Source organism: Triticum aestivum, chromosome 1D (genome assembly GCF_018294505.1).
Source record: "Triticum aestivum cultivar Chinese Spring chromosome 1D, IWGSC CS RefSeq v2.1, whole genome shotgun sequence".
In the NCBI taxonomy this organism is placed as follows: Eukaryota; Viridiplantae; Streptophyta; class Magnoliopsida; order Poales; family Poaceae; genus Triticum; species Triticum aestivum.
In genome coordinates, this window is record NC_057796.1 from 247,808,271 (window position 1) to 247,829,163 (window position 20,893).

At 49.8% G+C, this 20,893-nt stretch overlaps 1 protein-coding gene across 1 annotated transcript; it reads right to left on the reverse strand.

The window, feature by feature from the left end:
• Window positions 1-993: 993 nt before the first annotated feature.
• LOC123181257 (uncharacterized) lies at window positions 994-4,022 on the reverse strand. The gene is made up of 3 exons (XM_044593518.1): window positions 3,732-4,022; window positions 3,427-3,632; window positions 994-1,408 (listed from the first exon to the last, which is right to left on the reverse strand). Exons 1-3 carry the CDS (start codon window positions 3,822-3,824, stop codon window positions 1,156-1,158), a joined length of 552 nt encoding a protein of 183 aa, XP_044449453.1. The 5' UTR covers window positions 3,825-4,022; the 3' UTR covers window positions 994-1,155.
• Between the last annotated feature and the right edge of the window lie 16,871 nt (window positions 4,023-20,893).

A 20,893-nucleotide genomic window follows, 5' to 3' on the forward strand; every position in this document is an offset into this window, starting at 1 on the left:
GATGCGTTCACCCGCGCAACAATGAAAGAATAGAGTTCCTGTTCAAAGATTGTGCTTTTCCCGGTGTATCAAATATATCTAGGATAAGGATAGACCCGGATCAGAAAGCTCAGGGTATAGACTTCAGGAATTTAGAGATAAAGGCTTATCTGTGTCGGTATCTACAACCTCAGGGTTTATTTCAGACTTCACTCGTCTAAAATCGAGAGCTTTAACGACCAGTCGACCACCGCCTGACCAAACCTATACCCGAATGAGTCACCGCCACCAATACCGCCGCACTTGCACTGTCCCCGGGATCAGAGAGGGAGGGGAAGGATTTTACGCCTCCTCCAACTTCTCTTAGGCACCAGATCCAATCGCCAGAGAGGGAGGGGAAGGATTTTACGCCTCCTCCAACTTCTCTTAGGCACCAGATCCAATCGCCACCGAGGATTAACGAAGCTCCGATCACCATTTGTCAAACCCAAGGTGGTCCGAAGAACTAGATTCAGATTCATTTTTCCGGAAAGTAAACGACAAACTGGAGCTTCTCAGCCATCCAATGGGCAATCAACATCGCCAGGTTCGTCTTCACTTGCGAAGTGATAAGAAGGAACGGCGGGAGTTGATGGAGGATGGACGGTTCCCAGTGCTTCGCACCAACGTGTCCAGATTCAAATATAACTGAACTTGTTTCTGGTGTCGATTTCTTCACAAAATCATAGCTAGGGCTCTGACAGTTGTTAGATGGGATGGGAGTCCAAGACCAGCTTCAGATCTGTCTGTTCTTTCTCACAGAACAAAACGAGAAGGAAACAGAAAAGCCCTAGTTTTTTTGACCCAAAGAAAAGCCCTAGTTTTTACACGGCACAAAACCTCCTGACTTCGTGAGTGATGGAACGAGAGAGCGGAGCTGCCGGCTGACGCTAGAAAAGCGGATGCATATAATGCAAAAAGAAGCGAAAGCAAAGGTGGGTACAGGGAACAAAATACCTGACACGGCACAAGGGCTGGGAGAATGGCTCACACATTATATGTGCAAAAATCTATATAAAATGGCCACATAACGGTTATCAAAACTGTTGCGCTAGTTCACGGTGAATCGTTTCCCACAATGCGTCACAGCAGCTTCACAGAGCCTCCGGTAGCCCCTCCTCAACCAGGCGCCACTCTTCAGCTATACCGGCTCATGCCGATGGCAGCCTCCGGCCGTTGGTAGGCCACCCGCGCCTTGGAGAAGTTGTAGTAGTAGAACCCGGTGAGCACACCGGTGATCAAGGCAAAGGCCGCGCCGGCCCCAAATGTGCCTCGACGCACCGTCTCGCAGTCCGGTGGGTTCTCAAATATCACTGTGCGGTAGCCGGTGTGGTAGGCGGACTGCACCAGCCCAGCCAGCAAGCACGCCTCCGCAATGAGAAATGTCAGCCTGTGTAGTAAAACAAGCGAAAAGTTCAGTGTCCACTCCTTGTCCTGCATGAATTGTATGGTTTTTCCACACGGGGGTGTTTAAGGATGAGAAAAGTCCACTAAAAAATATTTAATATAGCACTATGCATTCCACTGATTGGTCAATAGTTAGAAATTTTACCTGTTCTAATTAAGCAAACACTGATCTAATCTGAAGATGAACAGAAGTTGCTACAACCTTGAGACAGGTGTGGTTTTGCTCGTGCAGGTGAATCTGTGGCATATTGAGATTTTTTTTTCTGTTATTACAAGGCTTCCTGTTCAAGTAGTTACAATAAAATGGGCACATCACTATATTTGACTCAGAAGAATCCCAAGAGAAAAGGCAGAGGAAAATCTGCTTGTCTTGCAATGAGCAGGAAATCATACAACATAGGTTCATCTATTGAATTATGGTAAACCACTACAGTACTGGGACTTTATCTCTGACTTTTTTGGGTTCACATTGGCCAGGGATTGAATCTACGGCCCGTGGTGTGCGTGGAAACTAAGGAGTGATGTTCTGTTTCGAGGAATGGTCTCGGTAAATTCCAAGATGTAGTGATGAAGGATCAGTTGTGACACTACGAAGATGCCTTCTCATCTGCCAGAACTCAATGTGGCCTCTTCTGGGCCAATGCTGGGCGCCTAGAGACAAAGTCGCAGGAGTTGTTGAAGATAGCCTGGAGATAATGGGGGAGTGGAGGGCTAAATGCAGCTTCTGAATGTGGCAGCCGGGCAGTCATGATTAAGTGGCTTGTTGTTATCATCATGTAAGCTTTCTTGATTCAACAAATTATCTAGCCTTCAGAAACGTTACCCTGGCTACTTTTGGCTGGATTGGCAATGTACCGCGCTCTGTAAGGTACTATTGGTTTCGTTCAGGCAATGAGATGAACCACAAGACAATGCTCTTTTGATCTATATAAAAGGATAATCCCGAGAGATCAGCCCTAGACATAAGAAATGAGAACCTGAAGTGGTATTAGCCAACAACGGATGCTCCTTGAGTAACTGACTGAGTGTGTCCTTAAGTCATTTAACATCGTCTCAAAGATTCTTTTTCAGCTCCAGTAAGCCAGCAACACAAACCTGTTGACCGGCTTTCTTGCTAATGACTTAATCTACATATGGACACCTGTTGTTTACGACCAACTCAAAATAAGCACCAGGGGTAGGTGTACGAAATGCAAGACCATTTCCAACTACCAGTATAAACATATTGCTGAAGGAGTGATGCCTGCTTTTTGTTGTTAACGAGAGCAGGATAAATAAGTCGAATCTATCGTTTAGTTGAGGCCACAAATATCTCTAAACTTTCAAATATTCTTTTAAAGCAGGAAGTGGTGTTCATATGGGGGGGAAGGGCACATTATTTAATCACCGAACCCTAAAAGCTGATCAAAAATTGATTAGATAAAACTTGGGCTTCCTAGTGGTCTCAGTAAAATGCAGGTGTAGCTGAAACGGTCTTCATGAAAACAACCACCTGACTAGCAACTTGGACAAAAATACAGCATAATTTACATGTGCTTGTTGAAGAGCACCACGCAGGTACTCCAAACTGCTTCTACAATGCGCCAAAGGAACCGTTCCTCTTTCTTGAGAAGGCCCCAAAGACTGTTCTACGTGCCTGGACTAGTAGATTAGTTAGAACATCCGCATGAATCACATTAGCCCCATGAGAATTCCGTGTAGCCGTTCCCAAAAAATTAAACGTGTACCCATGTCTAATCGTAATCAGTGGGGAAGTTTCCGCAAGAACAAGGTGGTGGGTGGGTGGAGTCGTTGATCCCACACGCTTTCCTGCGCACGACTGTCTGACTTTTCGCTTCCGGTGGCCGGCCTCGACAGGGGTAGTAGGTAAAAAGAATAAAAGAGGAAGATCCCGACTCGCGGGGCCCGCACGTCAGCCTCACGTGGAGGTCAAGGAGGCGCGGCGAGCTGGGAAGGAAGGAGAGGCGAGAAGCGGGGCAGGGGATCGATTTGGGCACAAACCAGGAGGAGAGGAAGAGCATGAGGGCGCAGCCGCGGGCGCCGCCGGGGCGGAGCGCGGCGCCACAGCAGAAGCAGCGACTGGCGACGGCGGCCACCGCCTGGCCGACGAGCAGCAGGGCGAGCGCGGCGCCGGCCATCCCGGTGGCCGCGTCCGGGCGGTACACGCAGTATGTCCACTCCTTCCTCGCGTCCGTCTCCAGGCTCGCCTGCGGCACGCACGGTGCACAGCAGCACTACGGCGTTAGGCACTGGGGCGGAGAGCTTCAAAAGAAGAAAGAGAGGGCGGAGCGCAGATCGGGGCGTACCGAGGGGCGGCTCTGCTCGGCGCCGATGGCGAGGCCGAAGGCGACGAGGTCGATGAGCAGGATGGCGGCCAGCACCGCGGTGGAGCCGGCCATGGCGGGGTCGGCTGTGGCTCGCTGGCGCCACAGGCTCACCGGTTAATTGGTCCGAATTTCAGACTAGCGCGTGCGCCGTCTGTCGCGTCCCGGGCTTTGGCTTCGGGCACAAGGACAGAGAGAGAGAGAGAGAGAGAGGGGATCCGGCGTGAGGGATACCCTGGCGTGTCTTGCCGGTTGGACTAGCCGGCCTAGGCATAAACAAAGGAAGGAGCGACAGTAGATCGTAGATTGGTCTAGGTGTAGGGAGCAATGCTAGACTCGCTGGGGTCTTTTTTACAGGTTTTACGGAGCTGCTAACGTGGGCGTTTGAGATTGGATTAAAGGAGTGAAAAGGGGCCCACGGGAGAGAGTTATGGTTTTGGAAAATTAAGTAAAAGGCCCGTATTAGTCCGTGTGTGTAGCATTATTGAGGTGTAGGTAGTCCTGGCCATCTCAGGCCCGGCCCTAAAATCTAGGGCCTAGGCCCGATGGGCTTGCCCATGGGCCGGGCTTGGGCCTGAGTTTTGAGCCCACCAGCGGGGCCTGGACGGGCTTGGGCTTGGCATATTGGCATTTTAAGGAAGAGGCCCGGCCCACGGCCCTAAGCCCTAAGGGCTTTTCAGAGCTTTTTACCAGATGGGCCGGGCTTGGGCTTGAAAAGTAGGCCCGATGGTAGGGCCTGGGCCTCAGTTTTCTACCATGGGCTTTTTCAGGCCCGGCCCATGGCCAGATATAGGTGTAGGTATGCGCGTCATCCCTCTTCCGTCTTCCTTTCTTTTGTCGCTGCTAAAAGCCATTGTTGACGCTAGCTCAACGTGACAACGTAGTAGTAGGGCAATCGTAACGAGTGATGTAAGCCCTTTTCAAATGGAAGCGCCGCTTAATAAGTTCGAAAAGCGCAAATAGAGTAACCCCGGCGGCCAAAATCATTGTTTCGATTTTAAATTGATGATTAAGGAAACCTTTGCCCGCTGACCGCTCCCGCGATCCCCTTTGCCCCCACCCTTACCTCCACCTCCACCGCCGCCATAGATCTCGCCGCTGCCCTCCTCACCTCAGGCCCGCCCACCCCCCGCCTCCCGGCGCCGGGCGCGCCCGCACCCCTCCTCGAGCTCGCTCGCGCGTCGCATGGAGTCCCCGGCCAGATCTATGGGGGAATGGCTGGAAGACAGGCGGATGTACAAGATGCATCTCCCACATGTCTACCAAGCATTCCCGCAGATGCTCCAGCCGCTCAACTCCGTCTCGCCGGCGGTGCTGAGGGAGACTCGAGGGAGACGATGGAGGGAGCGGGCGATGCGGATTCGCGACGACGCCCTGTCCTGGACTCAGTGCACCCGCGAGTGGAAGGAGGCAGAGGAGGAAGCTGCGAGGGAGGAAGCGGAGCGGGGCCCAAATCCGTACTCCCGCAGGTATGCTCGGATGTGCAAAGATCATGTGGATTGGGAATTGTTGAATCTGGCCTTGCGGATCTACTTCGAGGGAGATTTCTCAGAGAAGCGCAGGATGCCTCATCCCCGGGAGCCGTCGATTGCGTTTGTCTAGTGGGCGAAGGGGGAAGTGAAATCAGGAGATCCACGCCATGCTGCGAGATGGGAATGCTTGACTGGTCTCATGCCCTCCAGCAAGCCACCGGAGCTGGAGCAGGTGGATCCTCTGCCTTACCTCTCCCCCAAACCTGCAGAGGATTGAAATTAGGCCTGCAATCTGCGTCAGCTGAGCTTTCTGGTGGTCATTTTTTCTTCCTGAGAGACAATATCTGGTTGATGGATGATAAGGAACCAGCACCTCCTAAGAAATTCCCCTATCACCGCGTGTATGGTTGTATGACTCGGGTTCTCAGCGACTCTGATGTTTCTGGTGTGGAGCAAAGGCTAGCTGTTCTTCCGAGGTCTTCTCTCCCGTTCGATCCGGGCGATCATCCTGTGTGTGTGATCGATGCTGCTCTGACCGAGACCGTGGAGAACTGCGGATCAAAAACTGGGAAGGGCCCTGCCTCTGTCTCCAGTCCTGCCTTGTTGGTTCTGCAGCAAGGAGAAGGATTCAAATTCCTTCAGAAAGCGCGGAGGGCTGTTAAAAAGTGGGGAAAAGGTGCTGACAGAGGCGCCACCGAAGCATCCTCGCTGCCTAGCTGCCATGGTGACTTGGCTGAGGGTTTCTACAGCCAACTTTGGGCTCCTATAAATCCCCCCACACCCGAAAACCCTAAGGATTCCTCCACCCTCCCTCCCTCCGCCGCCACCACCTCCCAAGAGCTCTCAATCATGGCGGACAGTGGGCGTGGGCGCGGCAGAGGCAAAAACAAAGGAGGGAGATCTGATGGTGGCACCAATTGGAGGCAGGAACAGTCCTTGCAACCTCAGATGGGTGCTCCCCCGCCATTCTTCGTCCATGGATTTCAGGGTGGCCTCCCTCCTTGGGGCTTCCCTGGGCAATTTCCTCCACAATTCCATCAACGGCAATGGGGAGGAGGTCCGGTTGGGCAATGGTATGGCCCGCCCCCACCCCAACTGGGGCAACAATCTGGGCAAGCTCCTATCGTTGCTCAAGATCAATCTGCTGGAGGATCTGAATCTCAGACTAGTGGCAAATCTCAGGGCAAAAATCAGCAAAAAAAAGAAGCAAGACACTCAGAAGCCTGCTCCTGCCCCTACATCAGGCCTTATGGCTTACTCTGATGTGATTTGATACAACTGTGGGGAACCAGTGCATCATTTGGATAAGTGCACCAAACCTAAGAGCTGTTTTATCTGCAAAATGGTTACCCACAAGGTTGATAACTGCCCTGTTAGAAGGAAGCCGCATAGCTCTGCTAGATATGTGGGAAGTGCTGCACCAGGGTTAGGGTTCTATCACATAGACCCACCTGATGAAAATGCTCAGTATCATGGTTCTTTGAAGAATGTGGGGATTATTCTAGTTGAGGCTGGTGAAGTGACCAAACAGGAGCTTGCCACTGAGTTTGCAGACATCTATAAAACCAACTGGCCCTGGCCAATCAATGCCCTGGATGAATGGACATTTCTGGCCAAATTCCCACCTGAGATAGATGTAGTTCAAGTTGCTGGATACCCATGCTTTGGCCTCAAGAAAGACAATGTTGTAGTTAATGTTGAAGTCTGGAAAGGCAAGATTGAGGCTGAAGAGGATCTCCAGGAAACTTGGATCAAAAATTAGGAAAATGAACCCAAAATGGTGTGACTGGACTATGTTGGATCAAATCACTTCCACTTTAGGGGTCTTGTTGGATGTGGATTGGCAGCATAACTTCAAGTCATTCTATGAAACTGTCAGGGTCAAAATCTCCTGCAAGGATCCCTAAAAAATCCCTGCTGAAAGGCTTTTTCGTGTTGGTGGTAAAATCTACATGTTGCTAATTGAAGTGGAATCCTTGACTGCCACTGAGACTGGCACCTCCACCAACCCTTCCTCTGGGACTTATGTCTCTGCTGCTGAGCCTGGCAATAACCTATCTGAAGATGCCGAATCCAAGAGGAGTTCCAGAGCTAATCCAGACAAAGGTCATGCAGCTAATTCAGGGGCACCACCCAACAGAGGACGGTCCTTTGGCCACAACCAGATGCTTGGAGATTCTACCCCTACTTCAGTCCTTAAAACACATCTCCCTGACTCTCCATACTCCCCCCAGCTAAGTAACCTTGAAAAGATCATGAATTCTGTACATGGTGAGGCTGATAGGTTTAACCTCCTCAGAGAAATGGAGCTTCTGGAAGATGATGATATGATGGAATTAGAAGGTTCTGTAGATCTCCAAGAGGATCAAGACACTCTGACTCAAGTTGATGACCTCACAGACAACTTGGACTCTCAATATAACAATGACTTCCCTGCCCTCCCAAAAGACCTGCACCCTCCCAAATGGGGCCCAGTTCATGCCATTAGAGCCTGTGCTAGGGTGGCTGGTGACAAGAGAACTATTATTGAAAAGGCCAAGCAGCTTAAAGAGGTTCAGAATCTGGAAGTACAAAAACCCAGGGTATGAAACACAATTATTTTTCCAGTTTTAATTATCCTTCCTTCAATGCCATTGTTGCTAAGATTGGTGTAGATATTACCTCTCTTAATGATGACACTGAATGCACTTCTCTTAATCATGCCCTCCAAAACAGGACTGAAGGTCCTGCTTCTAAGGTTGTTTCTCTAGTTAGCAATTCTAGCTTAGATTGTGTAGATCCTCCTACTGAGCCTAGTGAGGGTCTCTGGTCTCTTATTTGCAAGCATAAACGGGGCAAGTACCCTAGGAACAACATTTCTCCATGAATGCTCTGTTCTGGAATATTAGAGGTATTGCAGCCCCTGGTAGAAAAACCCTCATCATTGACACCATTAACAAGACTCATGCCACCATTCTAGGGTTCCAGGAAACCAAGAAGGAGGGTTTCTCTCCTTCTTATCTTAAATCCCTTATTGGCAACAGGGATTTTAACTAGCATACCCTACCATCCAAAGGATCTGCTGGAGGCATCCTGATGGGAGTAGATTTAAGCATTTTTGATGTTGTTGTGGTCCCACCTAGATTTTTCTATTAGTTGTATAGTTAAGCTGAAATCTACTGGTCACACTTTTAGGGTGATTACTGTTTATGGCTCTCCTTATGAAGAAGGAAAAGAAGCCTTTATTTCTGAGCTTCATACTTTATTTTTAGATATTCACACTCCCACCCTGATTGGGGGTGATTTCAATTTAGTTAGGAATGCTGAAGATAAAAGTAATGGGTCTATCAATCATAAATGGAGTGACAACTTCAATGCCTGGATTGAGATCTGGAGTTTACTTGAAATTAGGCTCTCTTCTAGGAAATTTACTTGGGCCAATAATCAAGTTGACTTGATTATGTCCACCATTGACAGAATTTTCTGTGACACAGAACTAGATGGTTTTTCCCCTCTTTCTAGTTGTAGAGCTCTACCCAGATGTGGTAGTGACCACACCCCTCTGCTCTGGGACTCTGGTCTTAATCAAGCCCCTAAGAGTAATAGTTTTAAATTTGAAAAGTGGTGGCTCCTTAGAGAAGATTTTATTGAGTTAGTCAGGAAAATCTGGAATGAACCCACTGGGAGCAGCTGCCCTCTGGAAAGCTGGCAGATCAAAATTAGGAGATTTAAAAAAACTACTAAAGGTTGGAACTCTAATGAAGAAGCCAATCTTAGGAGATACAAAAGGATTCTTCTGCTTGAGTTTGATTCTCTAGATATTAAGGCTGAAACTTCTGACCTCTCTGAGGCTGAGACTAGTAGATTGAACTTTGTCCATGGGGAGCTTAAGAAAATCTGGCTCTAAGAAGAAATTAAAGCCAAACAAAGATCTAGAGATAGGAGTATTAAGGAGGGAGATAGGAACACTGCTTATTTTCATGTAGTTGCTAATCAGAGGAGAAGGAAAACCCTCATTCACTCCCTAGATGGCCCCAATGGCCTTGTTACTGAGGTAGATGCTATGCTGAAAGTGGCTAGTGACTTTTACAAAGACCTTTTTAAGAAAGAAAACCCTTCTGGTTTCTCTCTGCAAAACAACTTCTTCTCTGCTTCTGAAAAAGTCTCTCTTGCTGAAAATGAGATGCTTGAAGCACCTTTTTCAGAGGCAGAGGTGAAGGAAGCCATTTTCAGCTCCTATCCTGATGGGTCTCCTGGCCCTGATGGAATTCCTTTCTTGTTTTACCAGTATTTTTGGGACTTGGTGAAAAAAGATCTCATGGATCTTTTCCAAGCCTTTCATAGAGGAGAGTTAGATATATACAGGCTCAATTTTGCTATGCTCTTCCTTATTCCTAAAGAGCCTGAGGCCACTTCTATAAAGAAATTCAGGCCCATCAGCCTGATTAATTGTAGTTTTAGGATTTTCTCTAAAGTCCTCACTACTAGGCTTTCTAAAGTTTTGCAAAGGTTGATTGCCAGCAACCAATCTGCATTTCTCAAGGGGAGGTATATATTAGAAAGTGTGGTTACTGCTCATGAAGTCCTCCACTCTGTTCATTCAGGTGGGGATAAATGGCTGGTGCTTAAACTGGACTATGAGAAAGCCTTTGATAAAGTAGACCTCAATTTCCTTATGAAGCTCTTGGAGCTTAGGGGTTTGGGGGGGGGGGGGGAATGGACTAGCTGGAATCAGCAACTAACTCATGGGGGGTCTGTTGGGGTCAAGCTAAACAGCTGTGAGAGTGATTTTTTCCTTGCTGGCAAAGGCCTTAGGCAAGGTGACCCTATATCCCCTCTTTTGTTTAACTTGGTTGTGGATGTCCTCACCAAAATGTTAAGCAAAGCTGCTGATCATAGCTTGATAGCAGGGCTCTGCCCTGAGGTTTGTCCTGGTGACATCATCTGCCTGCAATACGCAGATGATACCATCCTTTTCCTAGACAATGACTCCACCCATGCTAGCAACCTAAAAACCGTTCTAACTTGTTTTGAGCAAGTCTCAGGGATGAGAATTAACTACTCCAAGAGTGAGCTCATCCCTATCAACATGGATGATCAGGAGCTAGCTGATTTTCTTTCTATTCTAGTTTGTAGTAAAGGTAACTTCCCCATTAAGTACTTAGGCATTCCTCTTCACTATGATAAGCTGAGAAGAGAAGATATCCAACCCCTGCTAGATAAAATCATTAAAAGGATTGCAGGGTGGAGGGGTAAACTCCTTTCTTACAGAGGGAGATTGATCCTCATCCAAGCCTGTTGGGCTAGCATCCCAGTGTACCTCCTTTCCTTCTTCAAATTCCCTAAATGGGCAGTGAACCTCATCAACTCTCAGATGTCTCACTGCTTGTGGAATGATTTTGAAGGTCATAGGAAACTCCACCTTGCTAAATGGGGCCTAGTCTCTATGAAAAAAGACTTTGGAGGCTTAGGTATACCTAACCTCCAAGAAATTAACATCTGCCTCCTAGGATCTTGGAAGTTTCTCATTAATCATAAGTACTTGGCGGATAAAACTAATATTTTTGCCCCCTCCTCCAACCTTAAGACTTCTAGATTATGGAAAGGTTTAAAATCTATTATTCATGCTGTGAAATTTGGCTATAGATGGAGCATAGGGGATGGGAGCAGAACCAGGTTTTGGGAAGATACTTGGTTTGGCACATCCCCCTAGCAGTCCAATTTTGGCCTGTCTACTCTGTCTGTAATGAGCAAAACAAATGTGTGAATGAAATTTGGGATGGGCAATGCTTAAAACTCTCTTTTAGAAGGAACTTTAGTAACAGTCTCATGGAACAATGGTTTCAGCTGGAGGAAATTGCCAAGAGCATTGTCTTTACTGCTGATCCAGATGCCCTGATCTGGCAACTAGACAACAAGGGGCAGTACTCTTCCAGCTCCCTCTATCATATTATCAATTTTAGAGGGGTCCAGCCCCATGTTTATCCATGCAGTCTGGTAATTGAGAGTCCCTCCTAAAATTCATGTTTTTCTCTGGCTCCTCTCAAAAAATAAACTGATGACCAGAGATAATCTTAGGAAAAGACATATCATCAAACCACTTGATTGTGTTTATTGTTTGGAGCAAGAATCCCGCTCTCACCTCTTTTTTAAATGTATTGTCGCTAGACACCTCTGGGTCCCTGTTGAGAATTTTTTCTCTATTCAGATTGGCTCTTCCTTTGAATCTGTAGCCAGGTTCTGGATTGCTAACAAAAAGTGCTCGGTTTTAAATACGGTTAGCTCAGCTGTCCTTTGGTGCCTCTGGAAATATAGAAATGCTATGATTTTCAGTAACACCTCCTGGATTTCCGTTCCGCAGGTCTTGAGGTTGATCAGGAACACGGTGAGGAACTGGGCGATTCTCTCCTCCGAATCAGACAAGGACAAGTTGATGTCCTTCGTGGAAACCCTCTCAAAAACCCTTCAGGAACCTTTGGCGATCACAAGTGGCTGAACAAAGCTCGACCTGCTCTGGGGCTGGAACCGTGGACTCGGCTCAAGATCTCTGAAGATGACGATGGGCTCCTGTCGCCCGGTGTCTCCGCTTCTTGCCTGCTGGTCAACGCAGGCGGACACTGCCCCTCGTCTGAAGGCCATGAAGGCATCGCTGGCTCCTCCCTGTGCCCTTTGAGTGCATCTGCTTAGCTGCTTTTGCCTTTTGGCACCATTCGGGTGGCCTTGTAATAAAAATGATCACTAGACTTCAGCAGTTTCCCTTTTCGTTTTCTTAGAACTGCTCTTTAGAGCTGCTGTATCAGACTGATGTGCATGGTTTTATTCTCAGCAATGGAACCGGGGAGGTGCTCCCTGTTTTTCTAAAAAATTGATGATTAACACCATTTGATCCTACTTTGAAACTTTGCCCAGATCCAACCTTTTCGGTACTGCTAGTATCGATGGTGGTTAGGTTACATGAGGTACCACGGTGTACAAAGGCCATGTGTCAGTATGTTCTCCCCATGATCTTCTGGACTAGTCCGGGATCAACTACAAAAGAAGGTTATCCTTTGTCAAACTTTGTATACAATTACAAAAGGAGGTCATATTTATTTCCAAAAACATTTTTCCTTCATCAAACTTTTTATACAACTACACAAGAAGGTCATGTTTATTTACAAAAAAAGTTTCAGAAATTTTTTACTTTTTTGTAATTACTATTTTTTTTCATATCAGGTGCATAGACACCGGTGGTAAGGACCTAGTCAATGATGGTAGACCCCGGCCATGTCACTCAATCATGCATATGTGTCAAAGTATGCTACCGTCGCTGGGTTTGGCTATAGGCGCTTGGAGAGGTATGTGGCTGGCGGGCCAGCGGGTGGCCCGCCCACCCATTCGACCAGTGCTCCCTTGTTTATCCCGAACAGAGAGGAAACTCCTCTTTCCTCCCCTCCAATCCCACCTCCCACCTCAGATCTCTTTCGTCCATGCGAGTTCTGGTGGACCCTCCCCTCCCCCCTGTCGGTGTCAAAACCGGCGGATCTCGGGTTGGGGGTCCCGAACTGTGCGTCTAAGGTCGATGGTAACAGGAGACGGGGGACACGATGTTTACCCAGGTTCGGGCCCTCTCTATGGAGGTAATACCCTACTTCCTGCTTGATTGATCTTGATGAATATGAGTATTACAAGAGTTGATCTACCACGAGATCGTAATGGCTAGAACCCTAGAAGTCTAGCCTGTCTGACTATAATTGTATATCCTCTACGGACTAAACCCTCCGGTTTATATAGACACTGGAGGGGACTAGGGTTGTACAAAGTTGGTTACAGGGAAGGAATCTTCATATCCGGACGCCCAGCTTGCCTTCCACGCCAAGGAGAGTCCCATCCGGACACGGGAGAGAGTCTTCGGTCTTGTATCTTCACAGCCCATTAGTCCGGCTCATGTCCAACAGGCCGGACGCCCGAGGACCCCTTAGTACAGGACTCCCTCAGTAGCCCCTGAACCAGGCTTCAATGATGAGGTGTCCAGCGCGCAGGTTGCCTTCGGCATTGCAAGGCGGGTTCCCCTTCCCGAATAGCCCAAGATAGTCTTCGGACACAACGAACGTGTCCGGATCTGCAACACAAGTACCACACACTCAACCGCAGAGAGTATAGTATTTCATGAGTCCAATCCGCTGACAACTTTTTGTAATGTGACATCACATTTCCCCGGTCATTATTTTGAACCGTTTTCGTCTGCCATTCCATGTTTCGAGACGCGGTTTTCATTGGCACGTCTTGTCGAAGCAGAGATCGTGTCCCCTTATTGCGGGATTCTCATCAATACGGGCGTGGGTAATCCGAGCGTGCCGTTTGCACAACCCTTGGGAATAGGCGAGTTTTAAGGCGAGTGAGGAGGCGTTTGATATTCACTGCCTTTATAAGGAGATAAGGATTCCCCTTCTTCACCCACGCCTTCTCTTTCTCTGCCCTTCCATTCTCGAGCTCTAGAGCCCAAGTCTTCAACCTTTTTGCTTCCCGAAAGCACTCAACCATGTCCGGATCTGGAGGGCAAGGCAAGAGGATGGCCTCCTCCGTAAAGGAGAAGGATATCACTAAGCTTCGGGCGGCTGGGTATCTGGCCAAGGAAATCGCCCACCGTCTTCCGGCAAAGGGACAAGTCATCCCCACCCCAAAGCCCAACGAGAGGGTGGTGTTCATCCCCCATTTCGTCCGCAGGTTAGGGTTTCCTCACCACCCTTTCGTCCGTGGACTCATGTTCTATTACGGGATAGATTTCCATGATCTAGCCCCAAACTCCATCCTCAACATCTCGGCATTCATTGTCGTGTGTGAGGCCTTCCTCTGCATTCCTCCCCACTTCGGATTATGGCTCAAGATCTTCAACGTGAAGCCGAAGGTGGTGGATGGCCAACACGCGGAGTGCGGAGGAGCCATGCTGAGCAAGATGCCCAATGTCACATGGCCCACAGGCACATTTGTGGAGACTGTCAAGGAGTGGCAGAAGCTGTGGTTCTATATCACAGAGCCTCGCGACGCCACCTGGGCCGCAGCTCCCGAGTTCAAATCCGGAGCTCCAATGCGGCTCACCTCCTGGATAGAGAAGGGCCCAAATTGGTCTTCGTCGGACGAGCTGATAGCGCTGCAAACGCGCATCCAAAGCATGGTGGATAAAAACATCAAGCTCGTCCACGTGATCCAGGTGATGCTAGTTCGCTGGATCCGACCATGCTAGAGCCGAACATGCCCTTTATGGGAATTTGATCCGGAGAAGCACCCAACCTTGGAGAGGCTCTTCGGAACCACCCACGAAGATGCCTGGAAGTTGCTCTTTAAGGGCAACAAGACGCCGCCGGCCATAGACTCGGACCGCGGGCATGATCTTGCCCATCCTGCCAGTGCGGTAAGACTTCCTTGTCTCGCGGTGCGTCCTCTACTTGCTTGTTCAAGGAAGATATCTAAAACTTCACTATCTACTTTTTCAGGTATGGACACAGAAAGCGGAGCGGATTCGGTGTCCGGCTCCGCTGCCCGAAGAACCAGTCATCCCACTCCTGGCGAAGATGCTGGTTCCGGCGCCCTACAAGGCATCGGAGAAGAAGGCCAAGAAGAAGGCGAAGGGGGCCAAAGGTGGCCCTTGCCGCAAAGGAGCTTCGGACGTGTCGTCCGAACACAAGACTCACTCCTCTGCCGCTGAAGACGATGACGGGGAGGAGGAAGAAAGCAACTCTCCCCCTGGTGGGGGAAGGAAGAAGTGGACGGCCTCCACAAATCTGGAGGCGGAGGTGCCCAAGAGGGGAAAGGGCCCCCTCGTGGATAACTCCGCGTGGGACGTCGACAGCAGCCCCGAGCGACGCCCCCGAAGCAAGCCCCTGGCGGCATCGTAAGTACTAAAACCCGTATATGTCCATGTATCCGGCCTCTCCTCTTCATGGTTTTAATTATGCTGAATTGCAGTCCGGCCCACAACAGCTCCCCGCGATCCTCATTAGGAGGTTCGCTAGATTCAAAGGCGATGGCCAGTGAGTCACCGCTGGCCGCTGACTCTCCCAAGGCCAAGGGCGACGACGAAGTGCTGTCCCAAAGGACCTTTCCCGGCCAGGGAGAGGTTCGGGAGGCCGTCAAGGTGGCACCAGAGGGAGAAACCTCAGCCGCCGGACACACGGGGGAGCAGATCCCCATGGAGACTGGCGATGGGGGGCATGTTCAGTTCAGCCCCCAACCGGATACGGTTCTCGAGACCTATACGGCTCCGGAATCCGGCGTGCAGCCTCCTTCGAAACAAGGAAGTGTGCCTATCCCGCCGGTGACCTCTGTCCAACCAGAGGCACCGGATAATCTTCTGGAAGCGCTACGAGGCGCTTCCATTGTGGAGGAACACCGTATCCTTATGGGTATGGTGATTGAGAGGGTTCAGTCCGTCAAGAGCGGACTGACCGAAGCTTGTGGCAGTTTGCTGACCGGCTTTGAGGTAAGCGACGCAAAAGAAAAAGTCCTAGTATAGACAGTCGCCCCTGAGACACTGTCCGGTGTTCGGAAAGAAAAGCCGGACAGAGGATCAATTAATTTTCGCAGGAAACTAACTAAGTATGTCTTATGTGAATAAGCAGGCGTCGTTGCTGGCCACAACCTCTCAAGCAGCGAAGGTCTCCGGACTAAAGCTAAGTCTGGAGCGGGCCGAAGAAGAGCTCGGCCTTGTAAAAAGGCAGCTTGAGGGCAAGCAAGGTGTTTTGTGGCTAGCTGTTTACTCAGAAAGAATGAATGGTGTGTAATGACCGTAATGTCATGGTATTTGTAGGGGCGGCGACCGAGGTCGAGGTCCTGAAAAAGGCCCTGGCCGAAGCCGAGGAAAAAGCTGCCAAGGAACAAGCCGCCTGTAAGAAGCTCAAGGCCAGGCTTAATGAGGTCCAGCAAGAGCTCCAGGATGCTGTGAAAACATGCGAGACCTTGGAGTGCGATGTTTCGGCTGGAGAGACCGAACTCGCCAAGGCTCGCCAAAGCGCGGAAGAGGCCCGGGTTGAAGCCCAGGGCGCCCTCCAGGAGATCCAGGAGGCCAAGAAAATCGCGGCGGGTAAGGCGTTTAGTATGCAAAGCAAGTATGTGAAGAAGAAGTATTTCTTACTAACCCGGATTCGGAGTTCTCCAGGGGTGTTTGCGGATATGCCACGCAGTGTGTCTGACACTGCGGAGTTCTTCCGAGCCGAAGAAGGGAGCTCAACGGAGAAGCTGTTCTGGTCGCAATATCTTGCGCCAGAACATCCAGTGCCCTTTAGCGATCAGCTAAAACAGCTGGTCGAGCTGCATAGGGTGGCCGAGCTAGCCATGAAGGATTTGATAATCCAGTTGTGGCCTGCCGAAGCTATACCCAACAGCTACTTCGGTCTCTTGAAGCGGCTGGTCGATGCCTGCCCTCGGCTGGACATCGTCAAGTGGTCGGCCTGCATCGAGGGCGCGCGCATGGCCTTCGCCCGCGTCAAGGTGTGGTGGGCGAAGATGGATGCCGTTAAGCTTGTGACTGAGGGGCCGCCCGAAGGCAAGGAGCACCGCACGCTCGAGCGGTATTTTGAAGACGTCCTGGAGGGGTCTTGCATTGTGGCGACGCAATGTGCGCAAGACATTATCTTTGAATGAATATATTCATGTTGTCTCTGCCTTGCATGATGAAACAAAGTTGTTATGTAATATAAAAAAATTTACCTCCTGTGCGGCCGTGTTGTATGAAATATGAGAGTTGGCCAGTCGTCGGCTTCTGCCCCCACGTAGGTAATACGAGGATGTTCGAGATGGAATCTAAACACTCTTGATCCAATTGTTTGGTCCTTGAAGGAGGTGTTTAGCGCAACGAACTAGGCAATCCAACTATGCGGCTTGAACACTCTCACTTAGCCATAGGAGTTTGACAATTAAAAATTTAGGCGTAGCCCCTAGTATCCGAACTAGGATGCTGTAAACACCTGATCGGGCAAGTACCAATCCTTCGCGTAATGAAGAAAAAATCTCTAAATATTTGAGACCTTCGAAGAGCTGACCGGCTCTCGCCGCATCATGACAGTCAGTTTTCGGCTTTCTCTACTGAGGTGCTCATCCGGTTAAACTAGGGCACAATCGTAGTAGTTCTCCCTTTACTACCTTAGCCGATATAGCGGAACGTAAGGTAGCAAGCACAGGAGCCGGGCAACCCAACTATTGACCAAAGACATGATTCGGAGCCAATGCATATAGTGCTAAATTCGGGGTGCCGAACTGTAATGTGAAAAGTGTTCGTACTTTGTTGCCATAGCGCGGGGCGCTATGAAGCCCCTGGCAAATGTGAAGCGTACCAAAGTGTACGGGTGCTATCTGATAAGGTTATCAACAGAAAAAGGAAAACAGAAAAGGAGCAAGGGTAATGAGCCAGGGCCGCAGGATTTGGGTTGCAAACTGTTTCCATTATAATTTGTTTAATACGTCAAAGCGTGATACAAATAGTGCAATAAGCAATGGGCTAAGCCACAACCAAGGGAGAGCTGCGTGTGGGTTCTTAAAATAGGTAGAGTGATCGTTAAAGAAACCACTTAGAAATTCCCCTATACGTCTGTGCTTCTTGCCATCTTGGTGTATTTATCCTTCAAAAGAACCGGTGATCAGGCCATCAGGGAAGGTCTGTGGAAAAGAAACCTGAAAAGGAGAAAAAGGAAACAGTGAAAGTATATGTGTCCGGGGGCGGTCGAGCCGTATTGTGGATCACAAGCTAGTTATGCCTCCGTCTATGCCCATGGTATTTTGAGTGTGTAGTTATGTACGCGCGGTGCGAATGTCGCCGCTTGATTGGGACTGGGACGGAGGCCAAATTGCTAGTCGAGCTCTTGACGAACCGAGCTGTCCTGCTATAGAATAGTCCGGACCCTCTTGATAGTGTCCGGGAGCTCGGCCGCCGAATTAAGGTTCTGCTTGAAAAGGCCGCTTTGTACTTCTGCTGCTAAGGCGGCGGTGTGCTCCTCGGTGCGGAGGGAGCGGTCCGTGTTTCCATTAACTGTTATGACGCCGCGTGGTCTGGGCATCTTGAGCTTGAGATAAGCATAGTGAGGCACCACATTGAATCGAGCAAATGCGGTTTGTCCGAGCAGTGTGTGATAGCCGCTGCGAAAAGGGACGATATCGAAAATTAGCTCTTCGCTTCTGAAGTTGTCCGGAGATCCGAAGACGACCTCTAGTGTGATTGAGCCCGTACAGCGGGCCTCTACACCTGGTATGACTCCTTTAAAGGTAGTCCTTGTGGGATTGATTCGTGATGGATTGATGCCCATTTTGCGCACTGTATCCTGATAGAGCAGGTTCAGGATGCTGCCGCCGTCCATGAGGACTCACGTCAGGTGGAATCCATCAATTATTGGGTCAAGGACCAATGCGGCCGAGCCGCCATGACGGATACTGGTCGGATGATCCCGACGATCGAAGGTGATCGGGCATGATGACCATGGATTGAATTTTGGGGTGACTGGCTCTATCACATAGACGTCCATGAGTGCGCGCTTGCGCTCCCTCTTGGGGTTGTGGGTAGCGTATATCATGTTCACCATTTTGACCTAAGGGGGAAACTTTTTCTGCCCCCCTGTATTCGGTGGCTGGGGCTCCTCGTCATCGTCCTCGCTTTGCGATCCCTACTCCTTGTTTTTGGCATTTAATTTGCCGGCCTGTTTAAAAACCCAACAATCTCTGTTGGTATGATTGGCTGGTTTGTCTGGGGTGCCATGGATCTGGCACGGACGGTTGAGTATGCGGTCCAAACTGGATGGCCCCGAATTGTTTCTTTTATATGGCTTCTTCCGTTGACCGGACTTGGGGCCGCTGAATCCGGCATTGACTGTAGTGTCATCGGTGTTATCAGCATTGCTTCGACGTTTGAACTTATTGCGTCGGAGCTTGCCATTGCTGTTTTTGACCTCGGAGGTGCCCGCTTCGCTTGCCGTGTTTTTGCTACTGGCCAACGAACTATCCTCACCCGCACAAAAGCGGGTCATGAGTGCCGTGAGGGCTGCCATGGACTTCGGCTTTTCTTGGCCGAGGTGGCGGGCGAGCCATTCGTTGCGGATGCTGTGTTTAAAGGCCACTAGGGCTTCGGCATCCGGACAATCGACGATATGGTTCTTTTTAGTTAGGAACCTAGTCCAGAATTTCCTGGCCGACTCTCCGGGCTGTTGAACTATGTGACTTAGGTCATCGGCATCTGGTGGCCGGACATATGTACCTTGAAAGTTGTCGCGGAAGGCGTCCTCCAAATCCTCCCAGCTGCCAATAGAGTTTTCAGGCAAACTGTTTAACCAGTGCCGAGCTGTCCCTTTGAGTTTTAATGGGAGGTATTTGATGGCGTGGAGATCATCTCCACAGGCCATATGGATATGGAGAAGAAAGTCCTCGATCCACACCACGGGATCAGTTGTTCCGTTGTATGATTCGATATTCACGGGTTTAAACCCTTCTGGGAATTCATGCTCCATTACTTCGTCAGTGAAGCAAAGGGGGTGTGCGGCGCCTCTATATCGGGCCACATCGCGACATAGCTCCGATGGAGTCCGTCTGCGGTTTTCGGCCTGGGCGTGACTAGGCTTGTCATGTCCGAATAGGTAGCCGTCGTCACATGTCGGGGCATGTCCTCGCGATCCGTAGATCGATCTAGTATGTCCCGCTCTACTGTCCAGGTCCTGCCGAAGGTCATATGTATAACCCCGAGCTGTTTTATCTCTGCCTTTACGGCGAGGTGGGGCGGGCTGGTGTTCGGCTTGAGTTGCCGCTTTATCCCGAGCGCGTGGTGGTTGGTCAGCCGCATTGCATGATGATGGTACGGGCTCCGGCGCCTCATCATCGAACTGAGGTAACAATTTGCGCTTCGGGTAACTTTTGGCTGGGCTCTTAAGGCCGTATTCTTCGGCTGCCAGGACATCAATCCATCTATCGTTGAGCAGATCTTGGTCAGCTTGAAGCTGTTGCTACTTCTTTTTCAGGCTCCTTGCAGTGGCTATTAGCCGGCGCTTAAAGCGCACCTGCTCAAGGGGTTCCTCAGGCACGATAAAATCCTCGTTGCCGAGGCTCGCCTCCTCCTCGGAGAGCGGAAGATAGTTACTGTCCTCCAAGTCTTCATTTATGGCCTGTTCATCGGGGCTAACTTGCGCATCTTCCCGTTCTTCTTGTTCGGAAGTTGCTTCAACAGGGTCTTCATTATCTTCGGCACCGCCCGGAGTATTATCTTCTCCTGTGCCGGTGTTACTATCTTTGCTGCAGCGTGATTTTGAGCGGCGCCTTTGACGCCGGCGCTTTGGTGGTACAGGTTTATCCTTGACTAGATCCTTCTTGTTATCGCCCTTGTTCTCTTCAGGTGTGTCCACGATGTATACGTCATATGAGGAGGTGGTCGTCCAACGTCCGATAAACGGTGGCTTTTGGGCCTCCTCTTCTCCGGCATCATCGTCCATGCCGTCGATGTCTTTGGAGCCGTAATTGAGCATGTCAGTTAGGTCTTCGACAGTGTCTATGAAGTGGGCGGTGGGTGGGAAGCGAAATTCCCCGTCATCAGCCTCCAGTTCGAACCGGATAGTGTTGAGCTGCGAGCCCCCCACTAAGGATAGTGATATTAACGAGTTTAACACGTCGCCCAAAGGCGAGTGCCGAAAAATGTCCGCGGAGCTGAATTCAATGATCGATGACTGATCGAGCTCGACGCTTGTGGAC

Coding starts and splice junctions, on each gene's coding strand:
- LOC123181257 (XM_044593518.1), bottom strand. CDS start 3,824: ATGGCCGGCTCCACCGCGGTGCTGGCCGCCATCCTGCTCATCGACCTC. Junction 3,633..3,731: donor CCGAGCAGAGCCGCCCCTCG/GTACGCCCCGAT, acceptor TGCGTGCCGCAG/GCGAGCCTGGAGACGGACGC. Junction 1,409..3,426: donor ATGCTCTTCCTCTCCTCCTG/GTTTGTGCCCAA, acceptor TTTACTACACAG/GCTGACATTTCTCATTGCGG.